The sequence below is a fragment of the Calliphora vicina genome, chromosome 3 (assembly GCF_958450345.1).
Source record: "Calliphora vicina chromosome 3, idCalVici1.1, whole genome shotgun sequence".
NCBI classification, from domain to species: domain Eukaryota; kingdom Metazoa; phylum Arthropoda; class Insecta; order Diptera; family Calliphoridae; genus Calliphora; species Calliphora vicina.
The window spans coordinates 110,484,414-110,511,121 of NC_088782.1; the positions used below are offsets into that span (position 1 = coordinate 110,484,414).

The window sequence follows — 26,708 nt, forward strand, 5'->3', positions numbered from 1 at the left end:
TTTGCCAGGCCAAGACAAAGACCACAGCTAGCCAGACATTTAGCCAAACCAACCAAGAGCTCTAGCTTAAGCTGCTGGTTCATACCACAACACAAAAAGAAACCTCAAACAAAAACCCGGTTTCAAAGATTGCAAAATACCTTGATTTTAAGTCAAGCTTACTCACAAACAAATAATACAGGGGCCGATCTACACACAGCGAGAGAGAGAGAGTAGAGAATTTGTAATGAAAGAGTACAAGGCAAGAGATCTTCCAAAAAAAAACCTATAGAGGAACTATAAAGGAAGGAAATAAAACTATGCTTCACTTAAACCTAAAGTTTAACAATAAAGCAAACGAAAACGTAAGTTAAACCACACAAAACAACAACAAAAACTATTAAGCAATCGGCTAGTTTTAACCAGAGCAATCTTAACAACAGTCTGCTAACATATTTAAACCTGCAAACAAAACAACAATAATTTCACGCACTTCACTCTCACTCTCTATGGAAACTGGTTTGGAGAGAAGCAAAGAGGAAGCAAAATAAACTCTCACATACTCATACATTTATACTCAAGCACCGTTTGTCCATAAATGTTGTTGTTGTTGTTGCTATTTGAACTGAAACTGAAAACTGGTTTGAAGACCTAGATTTTTGTATTTTAAGTTACGCGCCTCTTCTACTCCATTTATGTACAATATATTTTACAAACGAAAAGCAAAAACCAAAAAATCATTTTGATTACAGTGGTTTAATGGGTTTTAAGTTGAAATATATTTTAATTTAACCATTTAGCTGGGAAATTACAACACTGTGATTCATAATGTTTTTGGATGTGCAGGAATTTGAAGAATTTTGGGGAATTGGAAAGAGGTAAAAAAGTAAAGTTTGGGGGGAAAGATTAGATATTTTCAAGGTCTTAGATTTTAAATAGAGCTATATTGTTATGTAGTGGCCTGGAGTCTAGAAGCCAACCGGTTTTGATAGGTCTTTAAAGACTAATAGTCTTGTAAAATTAATCACCCTGTTGGAAGATGTTATAACTTTTGAAAATGTTGTATTACGTCAATCATATTTGACATTTGTGAACTAGACAGCTGCAGAATACAAACACAAACACAAACAATGGAGCGCTATACTCCTCAAAAGTGTGGAGCAACAATGGATATTGTGAAGGAAGCTTTTTCTGATCGCGTAATCTCCCGTTTTGACAAGATAGCCCGATTTAACCATCTCTTTGGGGCTACTTAAAGTCGCCAACAAGCCTCAGACAATCGCACCCCTTAAGCAGAATATTCGACAGGAATGTGAACAGTTATCACCAGAAATCTTGCGGTAAGTTATGGAAAATGCGATAAAACGGACACAAATGTCTATCAATACTGGCGGCAGTCACTTGGCGGATATCATATTTTTCAATCAACAGAAAAACTGTTATATGTCCAAATAAAGATTTCCACCCTGTTTTCAGACTATGAAACCTCCCGGGCACTTCCAAGACCCATGTGGAGGATTATTTGAACTCAAGTTCATATGATTGGAATCAAGTAAAACAGCTTTCTAAGAATCTGCCTGTTTATTTTTATAATTTTCCCCTTTTTTATTCCATCGAATCATTGTTATCTCTCCAAGAGGTTCTTGACAATATTTCGTCATGTTCGTCATTTCGTTTCGTCATGTTCGTCATTTCATTCATGTCTTACAACTTTGAAAGTTTAAATATTATTAAATTTGATGGTGATTAGGTCAAATCGTCAATGGTTCAGCAATAAGTTCACTCGGAGGCCATGAAGTCCATTGTTTAAAATATAAATTCAAAAGAGACCCTTTCTCCCTGTATGATTTTAACCGTCGATCAATCAGTAACACATCGTTCACACAACTCCGATGCTGAAAAGAGCTTATAACGAGATATCTATGTGCAAAGAATCCTATTTCTTTCTCTATATACAACTCCACATAAGTCATTGTAGGGAATACCTAATCGTTCCTACATGCCGTATATCTTACGAAAACATATCCAGTGAGTTAATCTATCAGTATTGCAATTGATTTCCTAACGTATTCGACAAGGACTCTTATTCTTCTCATAAAAGAGGGCCACAGGTGTTTAGATATCCTACAATTCTCGATCACATTTAACAGTTAGACCATTGGAATATTCTAATCCATGCAATAAAAGAACCAAGGAACAGAAGATCCCTGAATGGATTTCAATCTTGCCGATCCGTTCCTCGTGCTCTCGTCATATTGTTGAAACATTTGACGAAAAAATCGTCGAATTTCATCAGTGATCTATCAATGCCACGGGCAAGAATTCATGTCATATTAAATACAAAACTCCTCCGCCTCCAAAAATCCTTCTCATTTCTTCTTTAGAAATAAGCTAAAATGTTTGGCTTTCAGAAGCTTCGCGATCATTATTGTATGTGCCGCATTCTTCTTCAAATACATGTGAGATTTTTCATCATTTGTAAGATCAAAAGTCGCAAAATTTCCTTCTCTGTATATGTGATATTCACAATGCTCTCCTTGGTAACTTCCCTTCATTTTTCTAACTGACCAATATGTAGACACTTCAATGAAAATGGTTTCAGTGTGAATGCTGCTAAAAATTAGGTAAATTTTCTGGCTGACAGTAGCTTTATTTTCTTCAATAAATAGAGAAACGTCATAGGAAAATTTCTTTCGAAAAGCATGTAGGCTTCCAAATTATTTATAAGCCTTTCAATTTCTTTCTGTGTCTTTATAATGAAATTGATTTAAAAAGGAAGTTGAAACTCTTTATGGAACATCTAAAAGATATTTCATTAACGCTTTATATCTTAAAATTCAATTAAAACAAAGTGTGTGTGAGAAATGACGATGATACATTTTTTTTTATTCGTTTCAAAGGCCGTGCAAGTTTCCGCGCGACTTTGCTGAGTGGCGTGCAACCGAAATATCCAATTTTCCATGACTCTGGTGCATAAATCAGGCTGAATTTGAGCGATGACATGGATTATGTTGGCTATGAGGGTCGCTGTTGTTTGTTACTTATTCGCATAGTCCTGCGACTTAAGAAAACTCCACAAGATCTCGGTAGCCTGTTCACGTTACCTCCACGTGAGATGACCATGCCCTCAAATCGCTCGTGCAGAATGTACCATGTGGCATGAACTGTTTGGTGTCCATATAATCCAATTCAGGACAAAAGAAATTGGTAATCATCTACCTATAGCGCTCTCCATTGTTGGTGATGGTCTGGCGAACGTCGATCTCAAAGGAAAATGGACCGATAACGCCGCTATCCCAAACTTCTCAACAAACAGTGACTTTTTTGGGATGCATTGGACGCTCTTCGATCTCATATGGATTGGTATCGTCGCAAAATCGAAAATTTTATTTGTTGACGTAACCATTCCTACTGAAATAGTCCTTACCGTCGGTCGAATAGAAGAAGCACGTGAAACATTTCCCAAACGGAATACCGATTTTAATAAAACAATTTTATCATTTCCATATGTTGCTGAACGCTATATCCGTCCATGGTGGTTTGGCAAAATAAACTGTTTAAATGAGAGCCAATTTGACAGATGTAGCTTCAACAATATGGCCGCTATCAACTGTCAAAGTTCAAAAGTCCCTATTGGAAGACCTTTAATTACTATTGGGTGTATGACTTACAAATCCGGGATTTTTTCAAATCTTTAGCTTTTATTTTGAAACATTTGTTTAATATAAATTTATTCAAAGTGTTGGCCATTGTTAGCTATGACCTTTTCCCATCTTTCTGGCAACATATGGATTGAGAGCCAACAGAACTGGTCATCTTTTGAGGCCAAGAACGAATCAAGCCAATATCGGATACTCTGTTCCAAAGTGAAGAGTATCACAGAGAGAGTTCTGCATCGATAAATAATAGTCGGACGGTGCCCGGTCTGGACTATAAAGCGGGTGAGACAAAAACCTTCCAACCACTAGTTTTTAACAGATATTGCAAAATATGGCCTAGCGTTGCCATGATGGAATATTACGGTTTCATGTCTGTCCGCATATTCTGGTCGTTTTTTTTTTCGTTCAATGCTTGCATTAAACGAATTAGTTGCGTTCGGTACACGTTCCCTGTGATGGTCTGCTCAGATTTCCCTGGTCAGGGCCCTTTTTCTCCCACCAAATACAGAGAACTACCTTAGCGCCAAGGATATTTGGATTTGGTATCGATTCGGCTGGTTGGCTGTGTTTTACATACGATCTCTTTTGCTTCGGGTTATTGTAATGGATCCATTTTTCATCGCAAATAATGATTCGGGGAAAATGGATTTTCTTTTATAGCGTTCAAGCATCGCTTTGGACATGCGAAATCGTCTTTCGTGATCTTTTGGCTTCAATTCGGATGGTACCCAATTTCCCTGCTTTTGGATGAATTCTGCTGCTCTTAAACGTTGTGAAATTGCTGTTGGAGTAGCTCCCAATGATTTTTCAAGCTCTTGTTGTGTTTTACAACAACCTTCATGGAGTAAAGCCGGCAATTCTTGGTCTTCATACTTTTTTGGGCTGGCCTGGGCGATCTTTGTCTTCCGTGTCAAAATCTCCACTTCTGAACCTCACAAACCACCTCTCGCACGTTGAAACGGATGAAACACATTCACCATAAGCTTTGGTGAGCAATCGTTGTGCTTCAGCGGCACTTTTCTTTACAAATTAAAGAAGTAAAGCAAAACTTCCAGCATATAATGATTCGTTGGTACAAAATTCTACATTTTCGAAGCAAGAAAAACTTTGTTGTTTGCACTTTAATGTTCAAAATAACTAAGTGAGAATAAATGACAGATATGTACCCTTCAAAATGACATATAAGTTATTAAAAACAAATAACCGCGTTCAAAAGTTACGACATCTATTGTAAATCTAGCATTTTTAAGTCATACTTTCAATAGATTATCTTAAAATTGTTTAATATTTATTAATTTAATATGTTTTAATGTGTTGTAATCTTTAAATTTCTCTAATTCAGTGAAATTCCTAGTTTATGTTAAAATCGCTACAACATTTCATTGTAATGTAGCTCACGGCAACAGTGTTATCATTTCCTGTGAATGTCAGTGCTAGACAAGAAGAAGATAAAAGAAAATACAGCCTTGTAAACAGTGTAAATAAAGCCAAATAACGTTGAAACCGATGGAGCACATTCACCATAAGCTTTGGTGAGCAATCGTTGTGCTTCAGCGTCACTTTTCTTTTCAAATTAAAGAAGTAAAGCAAAACTTCCCGCATATAATGATTCGTTGGTACAAAATTCTACATTTTCGAAGCAAGAAAAACTTTGTTGTTAGCACTTTAATGTTCAAAATAACTAAGTGAGAATAAATGGCAGATATGTACCCTTCAAAATGACATATAAGTTATTAAAAACAAATAACCGCGTTCAAAAGATACGACATCTATTGTAAATCTAGCATTTTTAAGTCATACTTTCAATAGATTATCTTAAAATTGTTTAATATTTATTAATTTAATATGTTTTAATGTGTTGTAATCTTTAAATTTCTCTAATTCAGTGAAATTCCTAGTTTATGTTAAAATCGCTACAACATTTCATTGTAATGTAGCTCACGGCAACAGTGTTATCATTTCATGTGAATGTCAGTGCTAGACAAGAAGAAGATAAATGAAAATACAGCCTTGTAAACAGTGTAAATAAAGCCAAATAACGTTGAAACCGATGGAGCACATTCACCATAAGCTTTGGTGAGCAATCGTTGTGCTTCAGCGTCACTTTTCTTTTCAAATTAAAGAAGTAAAGCAAAACTTCCCGCATATAATGATTCGTTGGTACAAAATTCTACATTTTCGAAGCAAGAAAAACTTTGTTGTTTACACTTTAATGTTCAAAATAACTAAGTGAGAATAAATGGCAGATATGTATCCTTCAAAATTACATATAATTTATTAGAAACAAATAACCGCGTTCAAAAGTTACGACATCTATTGTAAATCTAGCATTTTTAAGTCATACTTTCAATAGATTATCTTAAAATTGTTTAATATTTATTAATTTAATATGTTTTAATGTGTTGTAATCTTTAAATTTCTCTAATTCAGTGAAATTCCTAGTTTATGTTAAAATCGCTACAACATTTCATTGTAATGTTGCTCACGGCAACAGTGTTATCATTTCCTGTGAATGTCAGTGCTAGACAAGAAGAAGATAAATGAAAATACAGCCTTTTAAACAGTGTAAATAAAGCCAAATAACGTTGAAACCGATGGAGCACATTCACCATAAGCTTTTTTGAGAAATCGTACTTCAGCGTCACTTTTCTTTTCAAATTAAAGAAGTAAAGCAAAACTTCCCGCATATAATGATTCGTTGGTACAAAATTCTACATTTTCGAAGCAAGAAAAACTTTGTTGTTTACACTTTAATGTTCAAAATAACTAAGTGAGATTAAATGGCAGATATGTATTAGAGTGACAGCCGATTTTTTTTTTTTAGATTTCAAAGAGTGCCGGGTGGAATATTGTGACACTAGGCCTAAATGTTAAGTGCTGAAAATTTTAGCCAAATCGGGCAACGATTTCTGGACGCGCATCGAGGTCAAAGTTCAGATATATGCACAATTTTACTGTTAATATGGAATAAATAGGTGAAACTCGTTAACTTTCTGCATTGTTTTCTAGAAATATGTAGATTTATTTATATTAATGAATATTACATTAAAAAAAAATTTTGGAAATTAACCCTGTATCTCCTTTGGTTCAAAATGACCCAAAAACTGTATTATCGCCAAAATTAGAGAAAAATGCAAATTTTTCAGTTTTTGACAAAATTTTGCTACTAAATAAATACTTTTGCAATTGAATGCAAAAGAATCGAAATATGTACGTAATTATCGTTGTAATGAGATATAAATGACAAAATTTGATTAAAAAATTTTAAAGTTATTACAAATTCGCCAGACCATTAACGTGTTTCAGGCCACTTGAACAAAAAATTTAGGAAAAAAATTAAGATATTTCGAGAAAAATTAAAATAAAAGCTCATTTTTACTTAAAATATGTCCATATTTACTTGTATATGAGTTTTTGTCTTCGTAGGATATCGTTAACCTATTCGCAGGTATGGCAAAAAAAAATAATTTTTTTTAACGGCTGTTTCAAAACTCCATTTTCAAATTTTTAAAAATTTTGTTAAACAAATTTCAGACTTTTTCGATCATCACATTGGGGTTTATTGGGATCAAAATAGGGAATAAAAATATGAACAAATTATGTCAATACCTCTTACAGTTTTTCCGTACCTGCGATTTAAATTTTGCGATTTTCAAGAAAAACTAATTTTTTGACCATATTTAGGTGAATGAGTCCAATTTCCTTACTGTTATAAATTTTAAGTAAAACCTATTCATAATATTATAGTCCTTGTAATTTTAAATATGTCCTGAAAGTTTTACTAAAATCGGAAAACGATAACCTTTGAATTGTGAAGGTCAAAGGTCAAATTTTTCAATATTTTGAATTTCTAATGAAAATATAGCGAAATGTTATATATTTTTGGGCCGATTTTAATGCAGCTTAAGGAAAATATAACATAAAGTCCAGAATTTAAAATAACAGCACAAAAATGGAAATTAACCCTTAGCAGCACTTGGGGTCCAAATTACCCTCAACTTTTAAAATCACGAAAAACACAACCATTTTGACCCCAAGTCCTCTTAAAGGTTAAAATCCATTTTTTCACTGTTGTTGTAAATGCTAGACCCCAATATATATTTTCCTCAAGTTTCATGAAAATCGGCACAAAAATATATAACATTTCGCTATATTTTCATTAGAAATTCAAAATATTGAAAAATTTGACCTTTGACCTTCACAATTCAAAGGTTATCGTTTTCCGATTTTAGTAAAACTTTCAGAACATATTTAAAATTACAAGGACTATAATATTATGAATAGGTTTTACTTAAAATTTATAACAGTAAGGAAATTGGACTCATTCGCCTAAATATGGACAAAAAATTAGTTTTTCTTGAAAAACGCAAAATTTAAATCGCAGGTACGGAAAAACTGTAAGAGGTATTGACATAATTTTTTCATATTTTTATTCCCTATTTTGATCTCAATAAACCCCAATGTGATGATCGAAAAAGTCTGAAATTTGTTTAACAAAATTTTTAAAAATTTGAAAATGGAGTTTTGAAACAGCCGTAAAAAAAAATTATTTTTTTTTGCCATAACTGCGAATAGGTTAACGGTATCCTACGAAGACAAAAACTCATATACAAGTAAATATGGACATATTTTAAGTAAAAATGAGCTTTTATTTTAATTTTTCTCGAAATATCTTAATTTTTTTCCTAATTTTTTTGTTCAAGTGGCCTGAAACATGTTAATGGTCTGGCGAATTTGTAATAACTTTAAAATTTTTTAATCAAATTTTGTCATTTATATCTCATTACAACGATAATTACGTACATATTTCGATTCTTTTGCATTCAATTGCAAAAGTATTTATTTAGTAGCAAAATTTTGTCAAAAACTGAAAAATTTGCATTTTTCTCTAATTTTGGCGATAATACAGTTTTTGGGTCATTTTGAACCAAAGAAGATACAGGGTTAATTTCCAACATTTTTTTTTTAATGTAATTAACATTAATATAAATAAATCTATATATTTCTAGAAAACAATGCAGAAAGTTAACGAGTTTCACCTATTTATTCCATATTAACAGTAAAATTTTGCATATATCTGAACTTTGACCTCGATGCGCGTCCAGAAATCGTTGCCCGATTTGGCTCAAATTTTCAGCACTTAACATTTAGGCCTAGTGTCACAATATTCCACCCGGCACTCTTCAAAATTTTAACAAACATTTTTTTCCATACAACTGATTGTCACTCTAATATGTATCCTTTAAAATTACATATAATTTATTTGAAACAAATAACCGCGTTCAATCATTTGTAAATCTAGCATTTTTAAGTCATACTTTCAATAGATTATCTTAAAATTGTTTAATATTTATTATACCCTTCACCTTCGTGAGAAGGGTATATATAAGTTTGTCATTCCGTTTGTAATTTCTACATTTTTCATTTCCGACCCTATAAAGTATATATATTCTGGATCCTTATAGATAGCTGAGTCGATTAAGCCATGTCCGTCTGTCTGTCTGTTGAAATCAGTTTTCTGAAGACCCCAGATATCTTCGGGATCCAAATCTTCAATAATTCTGTCAGACATGCTTTCGAGAATTTTGCTATTTAAAATCAGCAAAATCGGTCCACAAATGGCTGAGATATGAGGAAAAAACCAAGACAACCTCGATTTTTGACCAATTTTTGACCTATATCTGGATTACTAAGGCATTAATATAGACAATATGGATATCTAATGATAGATATTTCAAAGACATTTGCAACGACGTATATAAGACCATATTAAGTTGGACCTACAATGGGTCAAAATGATTTCTAATCCTTAAATATCCCTAATTTAGTTAAATTCCTATTTTATATTAAAATCGCTACAACATTTCATTGTAATGTAGCTCACGGCAACAGTGTTATCATTTCCTGTGAATTGCTGGGCTAGACAAGAAGAAGATAAATGAAAATACAGCCCTGTAAACAGTGCTGCCATGTGATATTGTATGAGAATTGTGGGAAACTGGAAAAATGTATCAAAAACTATACAAAGAACTTTAGTATATCACTTAAATCGATATTTTTAACTATTAAGAAAAGTTTTTTCCCGATTTCGCTTAATTTATTTTATTCATTCGCACTATATGCCTGTAAGTCTTATTTATTACCACTTTCTACCCACTGTTTTCCATTACAACTCTAAACTTTGTTGATGTTTTGTTTTCAGCAACAACTATTTTTACAAACCCCTTGGCCCCTAATTTTTTTTTTCTGTTGTTGTTATTGTTGATTTGTATTGTATTCTGTAAAACACAAAATTTAGCAGGCATTTTTAATGAGTTGTAGTAAATTGTGTAAAAAAAAAATTATGTTGCATGCCACCACAAAACAGCCAATAGACATTTAAACAACATTGTATGAAGTTAAAAAGCAACTACTGCTGCTTGATGCTGGCTAACATTGTTCATTTATTTTGTATTTTTTTGTTGGAAATTTTGTTAATGTTTAACAAACTTTAAAGTAAAGGTTTTTTTTTTGCTTAAGAAATGATCTAAGTTAAAGATTTTTAGTTAAGAGACAACAGGCCACTGCAGAGTTTTTAAGTAAAACTAAAGTTTATAAATCTCAAGTTAAACTTTTTGGCTGAGATTTACTGAAAATGTTTGTCTTTTTGTCTTTAAGTTTGACTGATTTTTGTCTGACGTCTAGACGACAATGACTGACTAATACCTTAGATTTGAGCACAAAGTTAATGTCGTGGTAATGTTTATTTTAAGTTTTTCGCTTTTAATTTTTTTTTTTAGTTGCTGCTGGTATGAGCTCATAAAATTACTATTTTTATGTATGTAAGTTCTTTTTTGTTTAGCTGTTTTGCTACTACAACTTTGTACTATTGTTGTAATAGAAGTTAATGTTTTTTTTTTGGTTATTGCGATAATGTCACAACTTAACAAAAAGTTTGTAATCCACCATTGTAAGGCTTTTTTGTTTTTTTTTTTTGTGAGCGCTACATTCATCCATAGAGTTCTTTTAGGATTTCATGCTGAGTTTTATTGTTGTTGTTTCATGCTGCTGGTGGTGTGTTGCAAGTTCTGGATTTACGTTTAATATGTGTTGCAGCATTAAACGATAACAATGATATTGCGACATATTTTATTTATAACACTCTATGGTAAATGGAAAATGTCATGCAAATGTTTTAAATTTGAGAAAAAACAAACATACAAAGACAGAGAACTTAATTATTATAGGCCGATTTTTATAAATTTTTTTATTTTAATTGTTGCTATTATTAACATTTATATTTAAATTTATTTAAATTTGTAAATATTACTTCTTCCTAGGTTTTAATTTTTATAATTTTGTTAAATTTGTAAAGAATTTAAAAAAATCGCTGAAAAAGTCTGACATTGTAATCATTATCTGTGAATGCCGTTGTTAGGTAAGAAGAAGAGTAGGGAAAATACAGCTTTGTAAACAAAGCTGCCATGTGATAGAGAGTGAAAATTGATAGATATCAAAATGATGAAGATTTCTTTCTAATATTTTTAAAATCTATACGTTTTTGTTTAAAAAACTGGTAAGACATCTATACCCTTCACCAAATTATACTTCAAAATTAAAATTTTACAAAATTAATTTTTATTTCCAAAGTTTTTTTTTTAATTTTTAGTAAAAAAAAAATGTTTCGAATTATTTTTTTTTAAATTTTTTAAATTTTAATTTTTTTTCGAATTTATTTTTTTTTTTTAAATTTTCAAAAAATTTTGTTGGTTTTTAAAATTTTTATTTTTGGTGAAAAAAATTCGGTTTAAAAAATATTTTTTCCGATTTTGACCATATTGTCCATATTAATGGGTTAAATTAAATTTTTTTTTTTAAATTTATATTTTTTTTTTAAAATTTTAAAATTTTTTTTTGGTTTTTAATTTTTTTTTTTCTTTTGGTGAAAAAAATTCAGGTTACAAAATATTTTTTCCGATTTTGACCCATTGTAAGTCCAACTTACTATGGTCGTTGCCAAGGTCTTTGAAATATTTATCATTAGATATCCATATTGTCTATATTAATGTCTTAGTAATCCAGATATAGGTCAAAAATCGAGGTTGTTCTGGTTTTTTCCTCATATCTCAGCCATTTGTGCACCGATTTTGCTGATTTTAAATAGGAAACTTCTCGAAAGCATGTCTGACATAATTATTGAGGATTTGGATCTCGAAGATATCTGGGGTCGTCAGAAAATTGATTTCAATTGATGCTCTAACTAGAGTAGATTAAATCTACTCTGAACAGAGTAGATTAAATCTACTCTGAACAGAGTAGATTAAACTCCACTCTGAGCAGAGTAGATTAAACTCGACTCTGAACAGAGTAGATTAAACTCTACTCTGGCCAGAGTAAATTAAACTCTACTCTGACTAGAGTAGATTAAACTCTACTCTGACTAGAGTAGATTAAACTCTACTCTGACTAGAGTAGATTAAACTCTACTCTGACTAGAGTAGATTAAACTCTACTCTGACTAGAGTAGATTAAACTCTACTCTGACTAGAGTAGATTAAACTCTACTCTGACTAGAGTAGATTAAACTCTACTCTTACCAGAGTAGATTAAACTCTACTCTTATCAGAGTAGATTAAACTCTACTCTGACCAGAGTAGACTAAACTCTACTCTGACCAGAGTAAATTAAACTCTACTCTGACCAGAGTAGATTAAACTCTACTCTGACTAGAGTAGATTAAGCTCTACTCTGACCAGAGTAAATTAAACTCTACTCTGACTAGAGTAGATTAAACTCTACTCTGACTAGAGTAGATTAAACTCTACTCTGACTAGAGTAGATTAAACTCTACTTTGACTAGATTAGATTAAACTCTACTCTGACCAGAGTAGATTAAACTCTACTCTTACCAGAGTAGATTTTAATATAATCTAGTCTGACTAGATTAGAGTAGATTAAACTCTAATCTTACCAGAGTAGATTAAACTCTGACCAGAGTAGACTAAACTCTACTCTGAACAGAGTAGACTAAGTCTGCTTTTACACAGGGCAATTTTTCTTGCGCAAGTCTAGAGTTTATAGGAGAGAGAGGCAAGAAGAAAGAAGAGGGGTACACGCTAGCTTGTACTGGCAAGTCTCTTCAATTCTATTTTGTTTTCTCATTTTCAATATGGCGTCTATTAGGTTTTGACATACAAAATTGCTCACAGACTTGCTGTGTGTAAACAGACGAGCAAGTTTAAAAGGGAATCGACGAGACTTACTTCAAGTAAACTTGCCCTGTGTAAAAGCAGACTAAACTCTACTCTGAACAGAGTAGATTAAACTCTACTCTGACCAGAGTAGATTAAACTCTACTCTGACCAGAGTAGATTAAACTCTACTCTGACCAGAGTAGATTAAACTCTACTCTGACCAGAGTAGATTAAACACTACTCTGACCAGAGTAGAGTTTACTCTACTCTGAACAGAGGAGACTAAACTCTACTCTGAACAGAGTAGACTAAACTCTACTCTGAACAGAGTAGACTAAACTCTACTCTGAACAGAGTAGACTAAACTCTACTCTGAACAGAGTAGAGTGAAAATTGTGGGTTACTGAAAAAATTCGGTCAGTTACCAAGTTTATCTCTAAATTGGCTGTAGATTTTAAGAATCTTTTAAAATTTAAAAGTTTAAAGTTGATTTTATGGCAAAATTTATCAAAATTTCTGGCAAAAAATCAAATATGCTTGTACCTATAAGGATTTAATAAGCTAAAGAACTAAAATCGTTTGATATTTATAAATATTAAGAGTTTCTCTACTGTATATTTTGGTAAAATTCACAACTAATTTCAAAACCTGTAAAAAACTAAATTAAATTTTAATTGATTTACCACTATTATCACTCCCCATGAATGTCATTATTAGACAAGCAGAGGAGAAATGAAAATACAGCTCAAATTCTGAGTTTATCTGTTAAATTGTGCTAAATTTTACGAATGTGGAAAATTTCCATGAATTGAAAAAAGTATCAAGTAAAACATGTGAAAAATTTATGAAAATGTTTGCAAATTTTAAGAATCTTGAATATTTTCAATAATTAGAAACTACTCTTTATATATTAAGTAAAATCTATCAAAATATTTATTAAATTATTCATTAGTTTATCAGGAGCACGACAAAACGTCTTAAATATGCTAAAATGTGCATTGTATTGATCTCTGTCTACATTGTTATCATTTCTGTTCTAATACCAACATTCACGGGAAATGATAACATTGATGTCGCTGCTAAAATTGTATGAAATGTTGTATTTGTAGCGTTTTTACTCTGTCGAGTATTCCTCTAGCTGTTCTTTTATTTTTTTCTGGTTAATGATTTAACGTTTAAGTTTACATTTAGTTGTTGTTGTAATTTTTGTTTAACAACTTTATGTTGTTAAAGCTGGTAGGTAGCTTTAGGAAATACAGTTTTTTTTTTTAGTAACTGTTTTATAGATTTATTTTTTTAATTTTTATTTCCCTCGGTAAACAAATCAAATCAAATGAAATAAATTTGTTGCAGACAAACATCATGTATAACAGCACCACCACCAACCATCACAATACGAGAATTGTTTTATTTTATTTTTTTGGGGTTTTAAACGTGGCCAGCATTTTAAAGTTTTATTTTTTATTTTTTTGTAATTTTTTGGCTGGATGACTAGTAGTTTTAAAATGTTTTGTGTGTTGTATTCAATGCTTGGTTTCACATTATTAAACTGTTGCTTATTATGGAGCACTTGAAGGTTTATATTTTTATTTTTTTTTTGTATTTATTTTGTAAACCAACAAAAAAAAAACTAAACAACCATTTTTTACGCAATCTACAGTTAATGTTTGCTTTTTGTTATTGTTGTTGTTACTTTTGTTTTCATACGAATTTTGTACCACTTTTATTTTCATTATTATGTTATTTTCCTCTTTTTCTTAATTCTGAGAATTTCGCAAACAAAACCCAACAAATTTTCGGTTTTTTTTTAGGTTATAAAAAATCATTAAATATAATTTTCTTATTTTCCGCATATTTTAATTTATGGAAGTTTTTAATTTCAGTTTTTTTATTATTATTAAATGAATTTGCCACAAATATTAATTATTTTTTAAAAGAAGTAGGTCAAATTTGATGTATTTTTAAGTTTTAAAGTGTTAAATTAAGGAAAAATGAAAATATTACCGGTGAATGCCAGAGGTAGACAACTTGTTTTCATTGGCAGCACCGGCATTCACAGATAATGATAGCAGAAAAGTCTAAAGTAAACATCAGTTGAACAATTGATTTTGTTGTAAACATTTATAATAAATATTTCAACAAATTCAGTTTTAAAAATTAAATAGCTTAGAATCTGTCAGTATTCTTAAAAATTTTAATGACAAACTCATCAATTGTCCCAATTTATGTAGCTGTATTTATAGTTTTGCTCTTCTTGGTCTAACTGATATTCACACGAAATGATAGCAGTGTTTGTCGGTGATAAAATGCAATGAAATTTTCTATCCATTTTAAAATTATATGGAAATTTAATACAATTAAGAACATTTTAAATTTATTTTATAAAAAAATACAATGTTTAACAATTATAAATCGTATTAGACATTGAATTAGTTTTTTTTTATTACTGGCATCTCAATATTTTCATTTCTCCTCTTTTTATCTCACACTTACATTCACTGGGAATGATCAACACGGGATATGACTCCGTGCACTTAATGTAGCCTAACTTTGGAATTTCTTAGGCGATTGCAATTATTTCAAATCATATGAAAAGCCAAGTATTAAGGCTTTTAAATAATATAAAAATATTTAGACATACTGGTTAAATATGTACAAATTTTTTATAATTAAAAGTGTTTCTTTATTTTTTTTTAAATTTTCAAGTTTGTTTTCAATAAGTTTCATATTTAAGTTGGAAATATTTATAATTTGTATCAAAATTCTTTGAAATCCTTCAAAAAATATTACAGTGTGTATTTATTACTGCTATAATTGTCTGTTTCCTGACATTCACCGGGAATGATAGCAGGGTATATGAATTCATGCCTAACTTTGGTATTTTTGAATCGATTTCAATTATTTATTTAAGGGTTTTAAATAATATATAATATTTTGGAGCATACTCGAAAAAATACAAATATTTTTTTAATAATATAAAATTTGTCTGCAATTTTTTTTCGAAATTTTGAATTTTTCTTAAACTTTTTATTAATATAAATATTTTTTGACGTACTCAATAGAAATTTAAATATCTTTTTAATAATTTAAGCATTTTTGAATATTTTTTTCAAAATTTTTTATATTTTGTCACTTTCCTATCATTCACCGGGAATGATAGCAGGGCATATGAAATCGTGCACTTAACTTTGTGTAACTTTTGTATTTTTGAATCGATTTCTATTATATAAATTGATATAAAAAGAAAATCTTTAAGGGTTTTAAATAATATATAAATTTTATGGCATACTTTTTAAAAATACAAATATTTTTTTAATAATATAAAAGTAGACTTGAATTTTTTTTTCGAAATTTTTAATTTTTTGCATTTTCAGACAACTCAATAGCAATACAAATATATTTTTAATAATTTAAAAATGTTTGAATATTTTTCTCAAAATTTTTGAATTTTAATTGATAATTATTTTCATAATTACATTTTAAATATTCATAATATTTGTAACAATACTTAATATTGATCTAGTTAAGAAATTCACTTGTCTCGTAAATAGTTTTTTTTTGGGAAAATTTATATTTTAATGGAATTTTAATTTTTTCCCAATTTGTTTTAATTTTCTTGACCATCATAAATTACATAATTTGTAATTTTGTCTAGCCCTCTACTAATTATGATTTATTACATTTTGTTTGTTAATTTCAAACTTTTAAAACATTTAAACATTTTAATGAATTTCTAATTTCCAACAAAAATTTTATTGATTTCTGGCCTATTTACATACCAGCCTTTAAATAGTTTTCATACCAAAAAAATTTTTTTACCTAGTAACAGCTTTAAAAACCTTAAATAAAATGTTGTATAGGGAACGTCTTATTATTAAAGACTTTTTTTTATAGAAAATACTTCAAATATTTTTCTTTATAAAACAACAATTCAAAAAACCAAATAGGAAACGTGCTGCTAACAAAAATTGATTTCAAGAAACACCACTATATAACACACAAAATAATAAAAAACGAGACCAAATCTAGTAAAACTACAACAAAATTACTCGATATAGTGAAAAAGCAACAAAAAATAAAAACGGTGTCATGAACAAATGAACAAATGCAACAAATACAAAAAAAAAATGAAAAAAAAAACGCAAACTAAAACTTTTTTAAAACACATAGAGCAATAAATACTTGTATAAATAAATATTACACAGTGTATGAGTAGTTGTTGGTATGAACAACAACAACAACAAGAAAAAAAGAAAACGTCATCAGCCAAACACTTAAGACACGACTAACCACGATTACACGATGTGTATAGTGGAAGAAGAAGCAGCAGTACACGAAGAAATTCCCTGTTAAAAAAAAAACAAACACACACACAGTTACATACAAGTATTACAACATAATAAGATGACAAACCAAATAACAAAAACAAAACAAAAAATACGATTGCTGCAATCCATTTTACTTGAACAAAAGATGATCATTATTTAAGCAGAGAGCCAGCAATAACAACAACTACATGGTTTATAATATAAACAAACCATTATGTTAGTAAATGAGACTTTGTTGTATTTGTTAATGATGGGCAAGGGGCCAGGGGGGATAGAGAGTGAGTTATAAAAAGAGTTTTATTAAGTCTTTCATAATTTTAAATATGTATGTATGTTTGTAGTTATGTGGATTTGTTTGTATTAAAAGTTTCACTTTCGTTTTCATTTTAAGTGAGAGCTTCTTACCTACAAAATGAGAGCGGAAATTATTAAACGAGAGTATTACTAGGCGTATGAATGATTTTCGTGTGTGTAAATAAATATTGAGTATACTTTTTGCAGCTTTATTTTTTGTGTGCAAAAGAGTGTGTATGAATGAATGAGCATGAATTGAAAGTAAAATTTTTTGAGAGCTGTTGTTTATAATATTTTTATACTCTTTCGGTTTTCGTTGGCTTTTTCAAATGAAAGTGAAACTTTTTGCCATAAGTTGTTTATAATAATGTTTTTGAAGAGCTTTATTTTAGTTTTCGTTTTCGTTTTCATTTTCAGTTTCGCTTTTTTTTTTGTTGTTGGATTTTTTTTTTGTGTTTGTGGGTCTTAAACATTACATTAATAAAGAATATATGTATGTGAATAATATACATACGTAATCTTTTGGGGCACAACGTTAACGTTGGCGTCAACAGATTTCAAACGTTTATGTAGACATTATAGGCCAACGTTGACGTTTTCCTAGCATAGAGTATTGCGGGTATCCTCGCCATTACTTGGGTTTAGTCAATCGAGATACGTGGTTGATGTTGGTCGTGTTTTTCGGCAAAAAAAAACAAACAAAATAAACAATTTATCACATAAAAAAAGAAAAACTCTTTATAAATAATAATAATAATAAAATTAACTATCTATATAAACAAACAAACAAAATATGAACCATTTATTATTATTAATAATAATAAATATCAAAACTAAACAATTAATTTCTTAAAACTTTGAGGTAAAATTAATAACTAAACTATTATCATAAACAAAACCCCATTTAATTAATTTAAAGAACAAAAAGTTGTTAAAGTTTTTATGCAATAACCAGCCCCAGGATTATGTTTATTGTATAAACTTGACACTTTTTAAAGCTTTATAATAAATTAAACTCAATTCTAATAAAAAAAATCAATATTTTAAAAACCAAAAAGTGCAATATCTATCTTAAAACAAAACAAGAAATTCTAAATTTCTTTAAAAGCCTCAAATAAGTTAAATTCCCCAAAATTCATTAAGAAAAATCTTCCATTATTTATAAAAAAAAAATCCCTAAAACAACCAAGTACCTGTTGAAAAAAAATACAAATTTATTGTTAAAAATAAAGAAAAAATTTATATTAATTAAATTTAAAAAAAGAAGAGAAAAAATCAAAAAAATTCAATTTCAAAAAAAAAGTTTTGAAAAAAAATATTAAAAAAAAAGTTGTGATTGCTCATTTTGAATGGTTTAATTCAATTGTGTTCAAAAATGTTTAATATAAAATTGACCAAGATTTTAAAAAACAAGCAACAATTGAAGCATAATAAATATTTGAAAAATATTATTAAATTAAATTAAAAAAATATAAAATAAAAAAAATTAAATTTCGTAAAAAAAAATATTGAAATAAAAATATTCAATATTTAATATAAAACTCAAATATTGATAAAAAATTCAAATAAACAAACAACAAGTTTCATTGCCTTAAACAAAAAATTCGAATAATTAAAATATTGAAAAAATACTTAACCCAAATATTTTAAAAAACAACAATAAATAAAAAAAATAAAGAAAAAATTTGCATAAAATTTTCAAATTACAACAAAAAATCAATAAATATTTTTGAAGTGAAACAAATATTTGAAAACAACAATAAGAAAATTTCAAACTTAAAAAAAAATTCCAAAATATTTCAACAAAACTCAGTTCGAAAATCGAAAAACAATTTCAAAAATCCCCGAAATATTTAAAATTACCACAATTTTACTACAAATTTGGAAAAAACCCATAATAAAACAAAGTTCGAAAAATATTGAAAATTTCGATTATCAAGAAATTTCAAAAATATAACAACAACATTAAATTAAATTAATGAAAAAGCAACAACAAATATTGTTTGGTATAAAAACACAACATTTTGGAAAAATATTGAAATTTTCGAAAAGTTTTGAAAATTTCGAACATCCAGAAATATTGAAAAAATAATAACAACAACTTTCTTAGCATTAAAAAAACAACAAAAAATATTTTTTGGAATATTTTGAAAATAAATTTGAAAAATATTGAAATTTCAAACAACCAGAAATATTGAAAAATAAATACAACAGCAAAAAATATTTTTCCAAATACAACAACATTTTGAAAATAAAAAATTCGAAAATTTGTGAAAAAAAAGTGTAAATAGAAAACAACAATTTAATTTTCATTATAAAAAAAAATATTAAACCAATGAAACATTATCGAAAATCCCAAAATATTTGAAATTTCTATAAAAAAAAATTCGAAATTTTTCGAAAATCTAAAAATATTAATAATTAAAGTTGGTAAATAAGAATTATCAAAAAACAAAAAAACATTCAAAAACACAACAACAAATAATTTTCAATTTAATTTTAAAACAATAAAAAAATTTCGAAAATTAAAAAATAAAAATTAACTTAAACTTCAATAAAATCTACAAACAAAAGTGAATTTATGAAAACAAAAATCAACTTGGAATATTTTTGCCGCATTTGAATTAAAACATATTTGAAATACCAACCATAAATTATCATTAAACCTAGAATATTTTTCAGCAAATCCACAAAAAAGCAATGAAACCAACAAATTTCTAAAAGAAATTTAAAACAAAAGTGCAACATATTAAAAGAAAAATCTAAATCCCACAACAAACCTTCCTTGTACAATCCTCCCTCCCCCCCTTGAAAATCTTAAATACAAAACAAAAAAAACCGTCCCTTAATTAAATTTATAAAAAAAACCTACAAAAATCCTTTGTAAAATACAACAAAAAAAAAAACCCACCTTAACATTCAAATAAAATAAAACCTAAAATAACCTAAAAAATAAAACAAAAAAGCTTACGGGAATTATAAAGAAAAACCAATAAAATCTAACTGTAATTACACTCTCTTGTTATTTATAAACAAATCCATATAAGAGAGAGAGAGAGTAACAACTGTTAGTTACCAAGAATTTAACAGCCTAGAGAGAGAGTGTAATTTATGTTTTTGTTTTGCAACAAAAAATGTTATTAAAAATGGAACAGCAACAAGCGACGGCGTCGTTTATATCGTCGCTAAATATGTCACCATTTTCATTGCAACTGGAACAAGATCAGCCCTCCTCGCCAGCTCTGGTAGCTGGTGGTAATTCCAATTCCAATCACAATATGATCAATACAAATACAACCAATAATAACAATAACACTGAGACGGATTTAAATAATGCCACTGATGATTACAGTTCATATACTTTGCATTTAAGTAATGCAAGTCATCAGCAGCAGCAGCAGCAACAGCCACAACAACATCATCACCAGCAGCAACAGCAACAACATCACTACCATCAGCAGCAGCAGCAACAACAACAACACTACCAGCAACAGCAACAACAACAACAGCCACCTCAACAACAGCTGCAACTGCAGCAACAAAATATTGCCAATAATCCCAATTTTCAATATTCCTACATCTATAACATCGATTCTCAATATATTTTTCCCACAGGTTATCAGGACACCACCTCCTCCCACTCACAACAGAGCGCCAACGGCGCTAATGCCGGCGGCAATGGACCTTCCTCAAATCAAACCACCTCCAATCCCTCAGGCGGCGTCTCCCTTATTAACGGGGTCGTCGCCCTGAATTCAGCCCAAAATTCTGCCCTCACTGGTGGCAGCAACAATGGCGGCTCTTCGGCCTCTTCAGCCTCGGGCACTTATTTGTCGCTGATGCCGCCCAATGTTGGCGCCACCAGCTCATCGTCCGGCCATATGGTCGGTGTTAATGCTATGGGCGGTGGTACCAGTGCCTCGGCCAGTGGTTCGACGCCTGATGTCATTGATTTCAAACATCTGTTCGAGGAGCTGTGTCCTGTGTGTGGTGATAAGGTCAGTGGCTATCATTATGGCCTGCTGACGTGTGAGTCGTGTAAAGGTTTCTTCAAGCGTACAGTACAAAACAAGAAGGTGTACACGTGTGTGGCGGAACGTTCGTGTCATATAGATAAGACACAGCGTAAGCGTTGTCCATATTGTCGTTTCCAGAAGTGCCTGGAAGTGGGCATGAAATTAGAAGGTGAGTACCAAAGAAACTTAAAAAAAAATGTTTATTTCGAATCGAATTTTTAAAAAGGTTTTATTTAAAATTAACCATATCCTTTAGATTTTAAATCTTTTTACATAAAAAAAGGAGCATTTGACTTGGCCTCAGGTTTATTTTAGGGCTAATTTCTTTATAGTTTTATATTTTTAATACCTTTGCCACTATTTTATACAAAAATTATAAGTTTTATTAAATATTATTCTATAAAATCAAACAAATTTCTTAAAATCCTTTAAATTTTCAAATTTCTCTAAAACTAAGCTGGGGAGTTACTGCGTAACTGAATCCGAAAACGAAAATATTCGAAAATGTCTGCTAAAAAGATTTCCTTTCGAATCGAATTAGGGAGTAACCCCCCTAAATTCATTCGAAATATTTCTCTTGTTTCCTTTCTTTTTAAGACACTAAAGCTGATTGATTCCTTCTTAAAACGTTTCTTACTAGTCTTTACTAAAAATAACAAGTTTTATTAAAAATCTATTTATAAAAACCACCATATCTATCCTACAAATTCTTTAAAATAACATTTTATTGTAAAAAATTAAAGAGTTTTTAATAAATTTTAATTGAAATAACTATTTAAAGTAAAAAGAAGCTTGAATTATTAGCAAATTTTACTAAAATGTAACTGAATTTTTCAATTCCTTAAATATTTCTCTTTATTACATGTTTTTTTACACACTAAAAATGATTGCTTTATTTTTCTTACTTCTAAAACATTTTCTCTCCATTTTACACCACAATTTACAAGTTTAATTAGAAATAAATCTTTTAAATCCACCATATCCTGCAAATTCTTTAAATTATCACCATTTTTAATCAAAATTACACGGAAATTAATAAATATTACTCGAATTAACCATTTAAAATAAGAAGAAGCACAATGAGCTAATGTAAACAAACCATAGAAGAGAGTACCGTTATTTTGAACGAACTAACCAAAACAACTCTCTCTACTAATACAGAGTTGCATATTTTAGTAGGGAAAGGAGTAGTTATACATAGATAAGAAGAAAATAATCGCAATGATGCAATTTTATGTATATGTTGGCTTTATGCTTTAAGAATTTGGTAAAATTTACAGAAAAATGTTTAAGATTATGAAATATTTCCATAGAAATCTATGAATATTCAAATATTTATATGAAAACTTCCATAAAACTTTTTTTGTATTAATTTAAAAAGTAGTTGTTTATACTTATTAAGAATCAAGGAAATTCTTTCATCTTTACATTAAAGCTGAATATTCCACTTGCTGCCATATCGTTTTAGACATTAAAGCTGATTGCTTTACTAATTTTTTCTTCCAAAATTTTAATTTTATAATAAAATAACAAGTTTTATTAAAACCCGATCTATACAATCAACCAAATACTTCAAAATGTTTTAAAGTTACACCATTTTTGTGCAAAATTAAAAAGAATTTAATCTATTTAGCTTGAAGTAAATATTTGAAGTAAGAAGAAGCACAATGAGCAAATGTAAACAAACCATAGAACTCACAAACCAAAACAACTCTCTCTACCTAGACAGAGTTGCATGATTTTGTAGGGAAAACAGTTGCCATACTTAAATAAGAAGATAATAAATGATAAGAAAGAAAAGGATTCTATTTTATATCTATTTTGGCCTAAATTTTTTAATTGAACCCATTTTGAATTAAAAATACAAAGATTTTGTTGAGAATTACCGAAAAGTAAATGTAAGACGTATTATTCAAAATATTTCAATACAAATCTAAAAATATGCTAATATTTAAATTAAAACGTCCATAAAATGGTTTTCATAAGTCTGTTTGAAAAAGATACAATTTCATTATTTTTTTATAATCATAGATAAATACATATAGATCAGAAACTCTCCTGTCAAAGACCTAACTCAGTTGTTAAAAATCTAAGTGGTGAAAATGTATTAATCTATGCTAGAAACTCTTAAAAGAAATATTGAATTTATTTCAGTTTTAAATCAAAGATGATAAACAAGTTTTATTAATTTTAATCAAAATTAAGTAAAAATCTTGAAACTCTTAAAAGAAATATTGAGTATTTTTTAGTTTTAAAACCAATAAACAAGTTTTATTAATTTTAATTAAAATTCTGTATAAATCTTGAAACTCAACACACATTTTAATAATTTTTTTTTTTATTAATTTAAAGAATTAATTGAATTCTGCTTAAAATTTATTAAATAAATTGTTGAGAGTTTTGTTTAATTTCTAATAAAAGTTATAAATCAAAGATGACAATCTAGTTTCATTAATTTTAATCAACATTAAATAAAAATCTTGAAACTCTTGAATGAAATATTGAATTTTTTTAGTTTAAAATCAAATATAACAAGTTTTATTAATTTTAATCAAAAAAATTTTGAAACACCATAGAAGGTTTGTTATTTTCTATTTTTTTAAAAAAAATTTCCTTCAGTTTTAAATTAAAGAGAACACACACAACACAAGGAAGTTTTTAAATTTTCTATTTTTTTTTTAAATAATCGAATGCACTTCTAAATTTATTAAAAAATTGTGGTGAATTTTGTTTAATTTGTAATAAAATTTGTGATCTTTGGTTCACAGATTTTTTACTTCTAAATTAGAATATTTAAAATTATTAATATTGAGATTTTAAAATGAAGTATTTCACTTTGAACCAAATTTGTTACTTACTTTCCTTAATTTTCTTTTTATACAACTTTGTCCTGTAGTTTATAACAAATATTAAAAGTTTTATTACAAAACAATTTATAAAACTAAATAATTTACATAAAGTTTATTTAAATTTATTTAATTAATCACAAAATTTAATGAAAAATCCTGGAAAATATTAAAATTAGAAAAACCACTATCAACCAAATTTATTTGCCTTTTTATATCATATTACCACTTTTCTACCATTATTTAATAAAAATAACATGTTTTCTTATAAATCAATCTTTAACCTCAATGGTTTCCTACAAATTCATTAAATTTAAATCTTAAAATTACTTAGAATTAGCAAAATTCTGTTCATAATATTAATTTAATGCAAGAACAAGCACATGGCATAAATGTAAACAAACCAAAGAGAGCAAAACCGTTATGGATGATACAAAATAACAACAACAATAACTAATAAGACAGGGTTGTTTAAATACGTATGAAAAGGTGTTGCCATAAATAAATACAAAGAAAACAACTTTTATGAAAAGGGAAAACAAATTTAAAGCAAATTGTTATTAAAATTTGTACTTTAAAAGGAATTTAAGTAAATCTATAAAGGAATTTTAATAATTTTATAAAAAATTAACTAAAAACCTTATTTCTAAGTGCATAAATTGTATTTGTAACCCAATTTCTTTAATTATATTGTTTTCTATTGCATAAAAAATCTATTGTCTAGTATTTTTAACCAGTTCTCTTTTTTTATTTCCAAACTTCCATTTAATTAATTTTCCTACCATAGTTGTTTTATCATAACAAAGTTTTACCTAAATCCATAATATATTTAGCATGTTGTTCTTATTATACAATATAAAGAGAAACAAATCCATGTATTTTTAGTTTTACATGGCAAAAACTGCAGTTCCTTTTTTTTTATACTAAAAAAGTTCATGAAAAATTCATAACTTCTTGTGTGCATTTATTTTGCATAGTATTTATAAACTAGAAAAAAAACTAAGAATTGCTAAATAAAATTAAAATTTTATAACTTCTTTGTAAGTGATATTTAAGGGGTGTTTTAGAATTTGTAAGGAAATATTAAGAATTTTGATAGATTGTGATAGTCAATCATTTTGATTTCATAAAAAAAAAACATTATAGGAAAAGAATTAGTTTTTAATACAAAAATTAAAACCATTTATTATAAATATTAGGAGCAGAAGAATTCTTTTGTATAATAACTTAAATTCAAGATTTTAACAACATTCATCGGGAATTGATAAACTTATTTTAATTTCTTACTTGTCATTCAAAGACATTCATTCGGAAATGATAACCTAATAGGAATTTTATATTAAAACTTGGTATTTTATCAAATTTCAACCAAAATTTTACTAATTTAATTGTCATTTATACAAACAATTTATAAAAGAACATTAAGATTATAATACATTTCTATTCTTACCCTATTTTTTCTGGTTTTAATGTTGTAAATAATAAATAATTATTTTGCTATAAATCAAAATTATAAAGCTTAAAAGCCAAAGACATTTTTGCTCCCCCTACAATAATAATGACAAAATAATTTTACTACAACAATAAGAAAAAACTTAGAATTAAAAAAAAAAACTAAAATAAAAGACGTACGTCAAGATGTCATTATTATACTACTAAACTAAATGTATGAGTACTTTACAAGTAAAAGCAAAAAAAAAAACACAACTTGTGCTGCTCTACTCATCGTAGTTGTTTATAGTAGTAGATACTATATTGTGCTACTATTAAAAATCAACTGTGATAAACAAAATACTTAATAAGTGAAATATGTTTACTCTTTATAAAATAGCTGAAAATATATTCTTATTTGAAAGGCTTTAAATATTCGTATAAAGGTTTCAAAGAATTATTTGGTTACGTTTTTTAAAAATTGTTGAAATATAAAGATTAAGCTATTGTTTTACAGTTAAAGGGTCTTTTGATAGCAACTCTGTGTTGAAATAAAATATATTTATTCTGGCATCTACCAATACTAGCGGCAATATTTGTTGTTTATTAAAGTGTAGTCAACTCAGGAAGAGTTTGTCAGAGAGTCAGAAAATCTGCTGACAAAGACCTAACTCAGTTGTTAAAAATCTAAGTGCTGGGAATGTATTAGTAACAAAAACTAAGTAATTTTTTGTTTTAGTTTTTTCTTTCTAGTTTCCGCTTTATGTGTAGGTTTTTGACAACTGAGTTAGGTGTTTGACCGGAGAGTGTGTAATTATCTATGGCTGAAACAACAATCAAATATATGGCCACTTTGTTTTCAAACATTCACCCTGAAATGCTAACCTAAACTTAAGCCCCCTAAATTTCTTAGAAATGTTTCCATTAATGTTACAAACTCAACCATTAAATCAACATTACCCCATAATTTTACTAACCCGGG

The 26,708-nt window shown here is 28.5% G+C and overlaps 1 protein-coding gene across 2 annotated transcripts in view; it reads left to right on the forward strand.

Moving 5' to 3' along the window:
* The window catches only part of ftz-f1 (ftz transcription factor 1), a 213,203-nt gene that overhangs the window by 136,073 nt on the left and 50,422 nt on the right, over positions 1-26,708 (forward strand). The window contains exon 3 of one of the 2 annotated variants that reach the window (XM_065503754.1): positions 21,049-21,618. In XM_065503754.1, coding sequence (XP_065359826.1) covers positions 21,049-21,618 — 570 coding nt within the window. Of the gene's footprint in view, positions 1-20,256; positions 21,619-26,708 lie in introns of those variants that run through there. The other variant, XM_065503755.1, reaches the window with a different exon arrangement.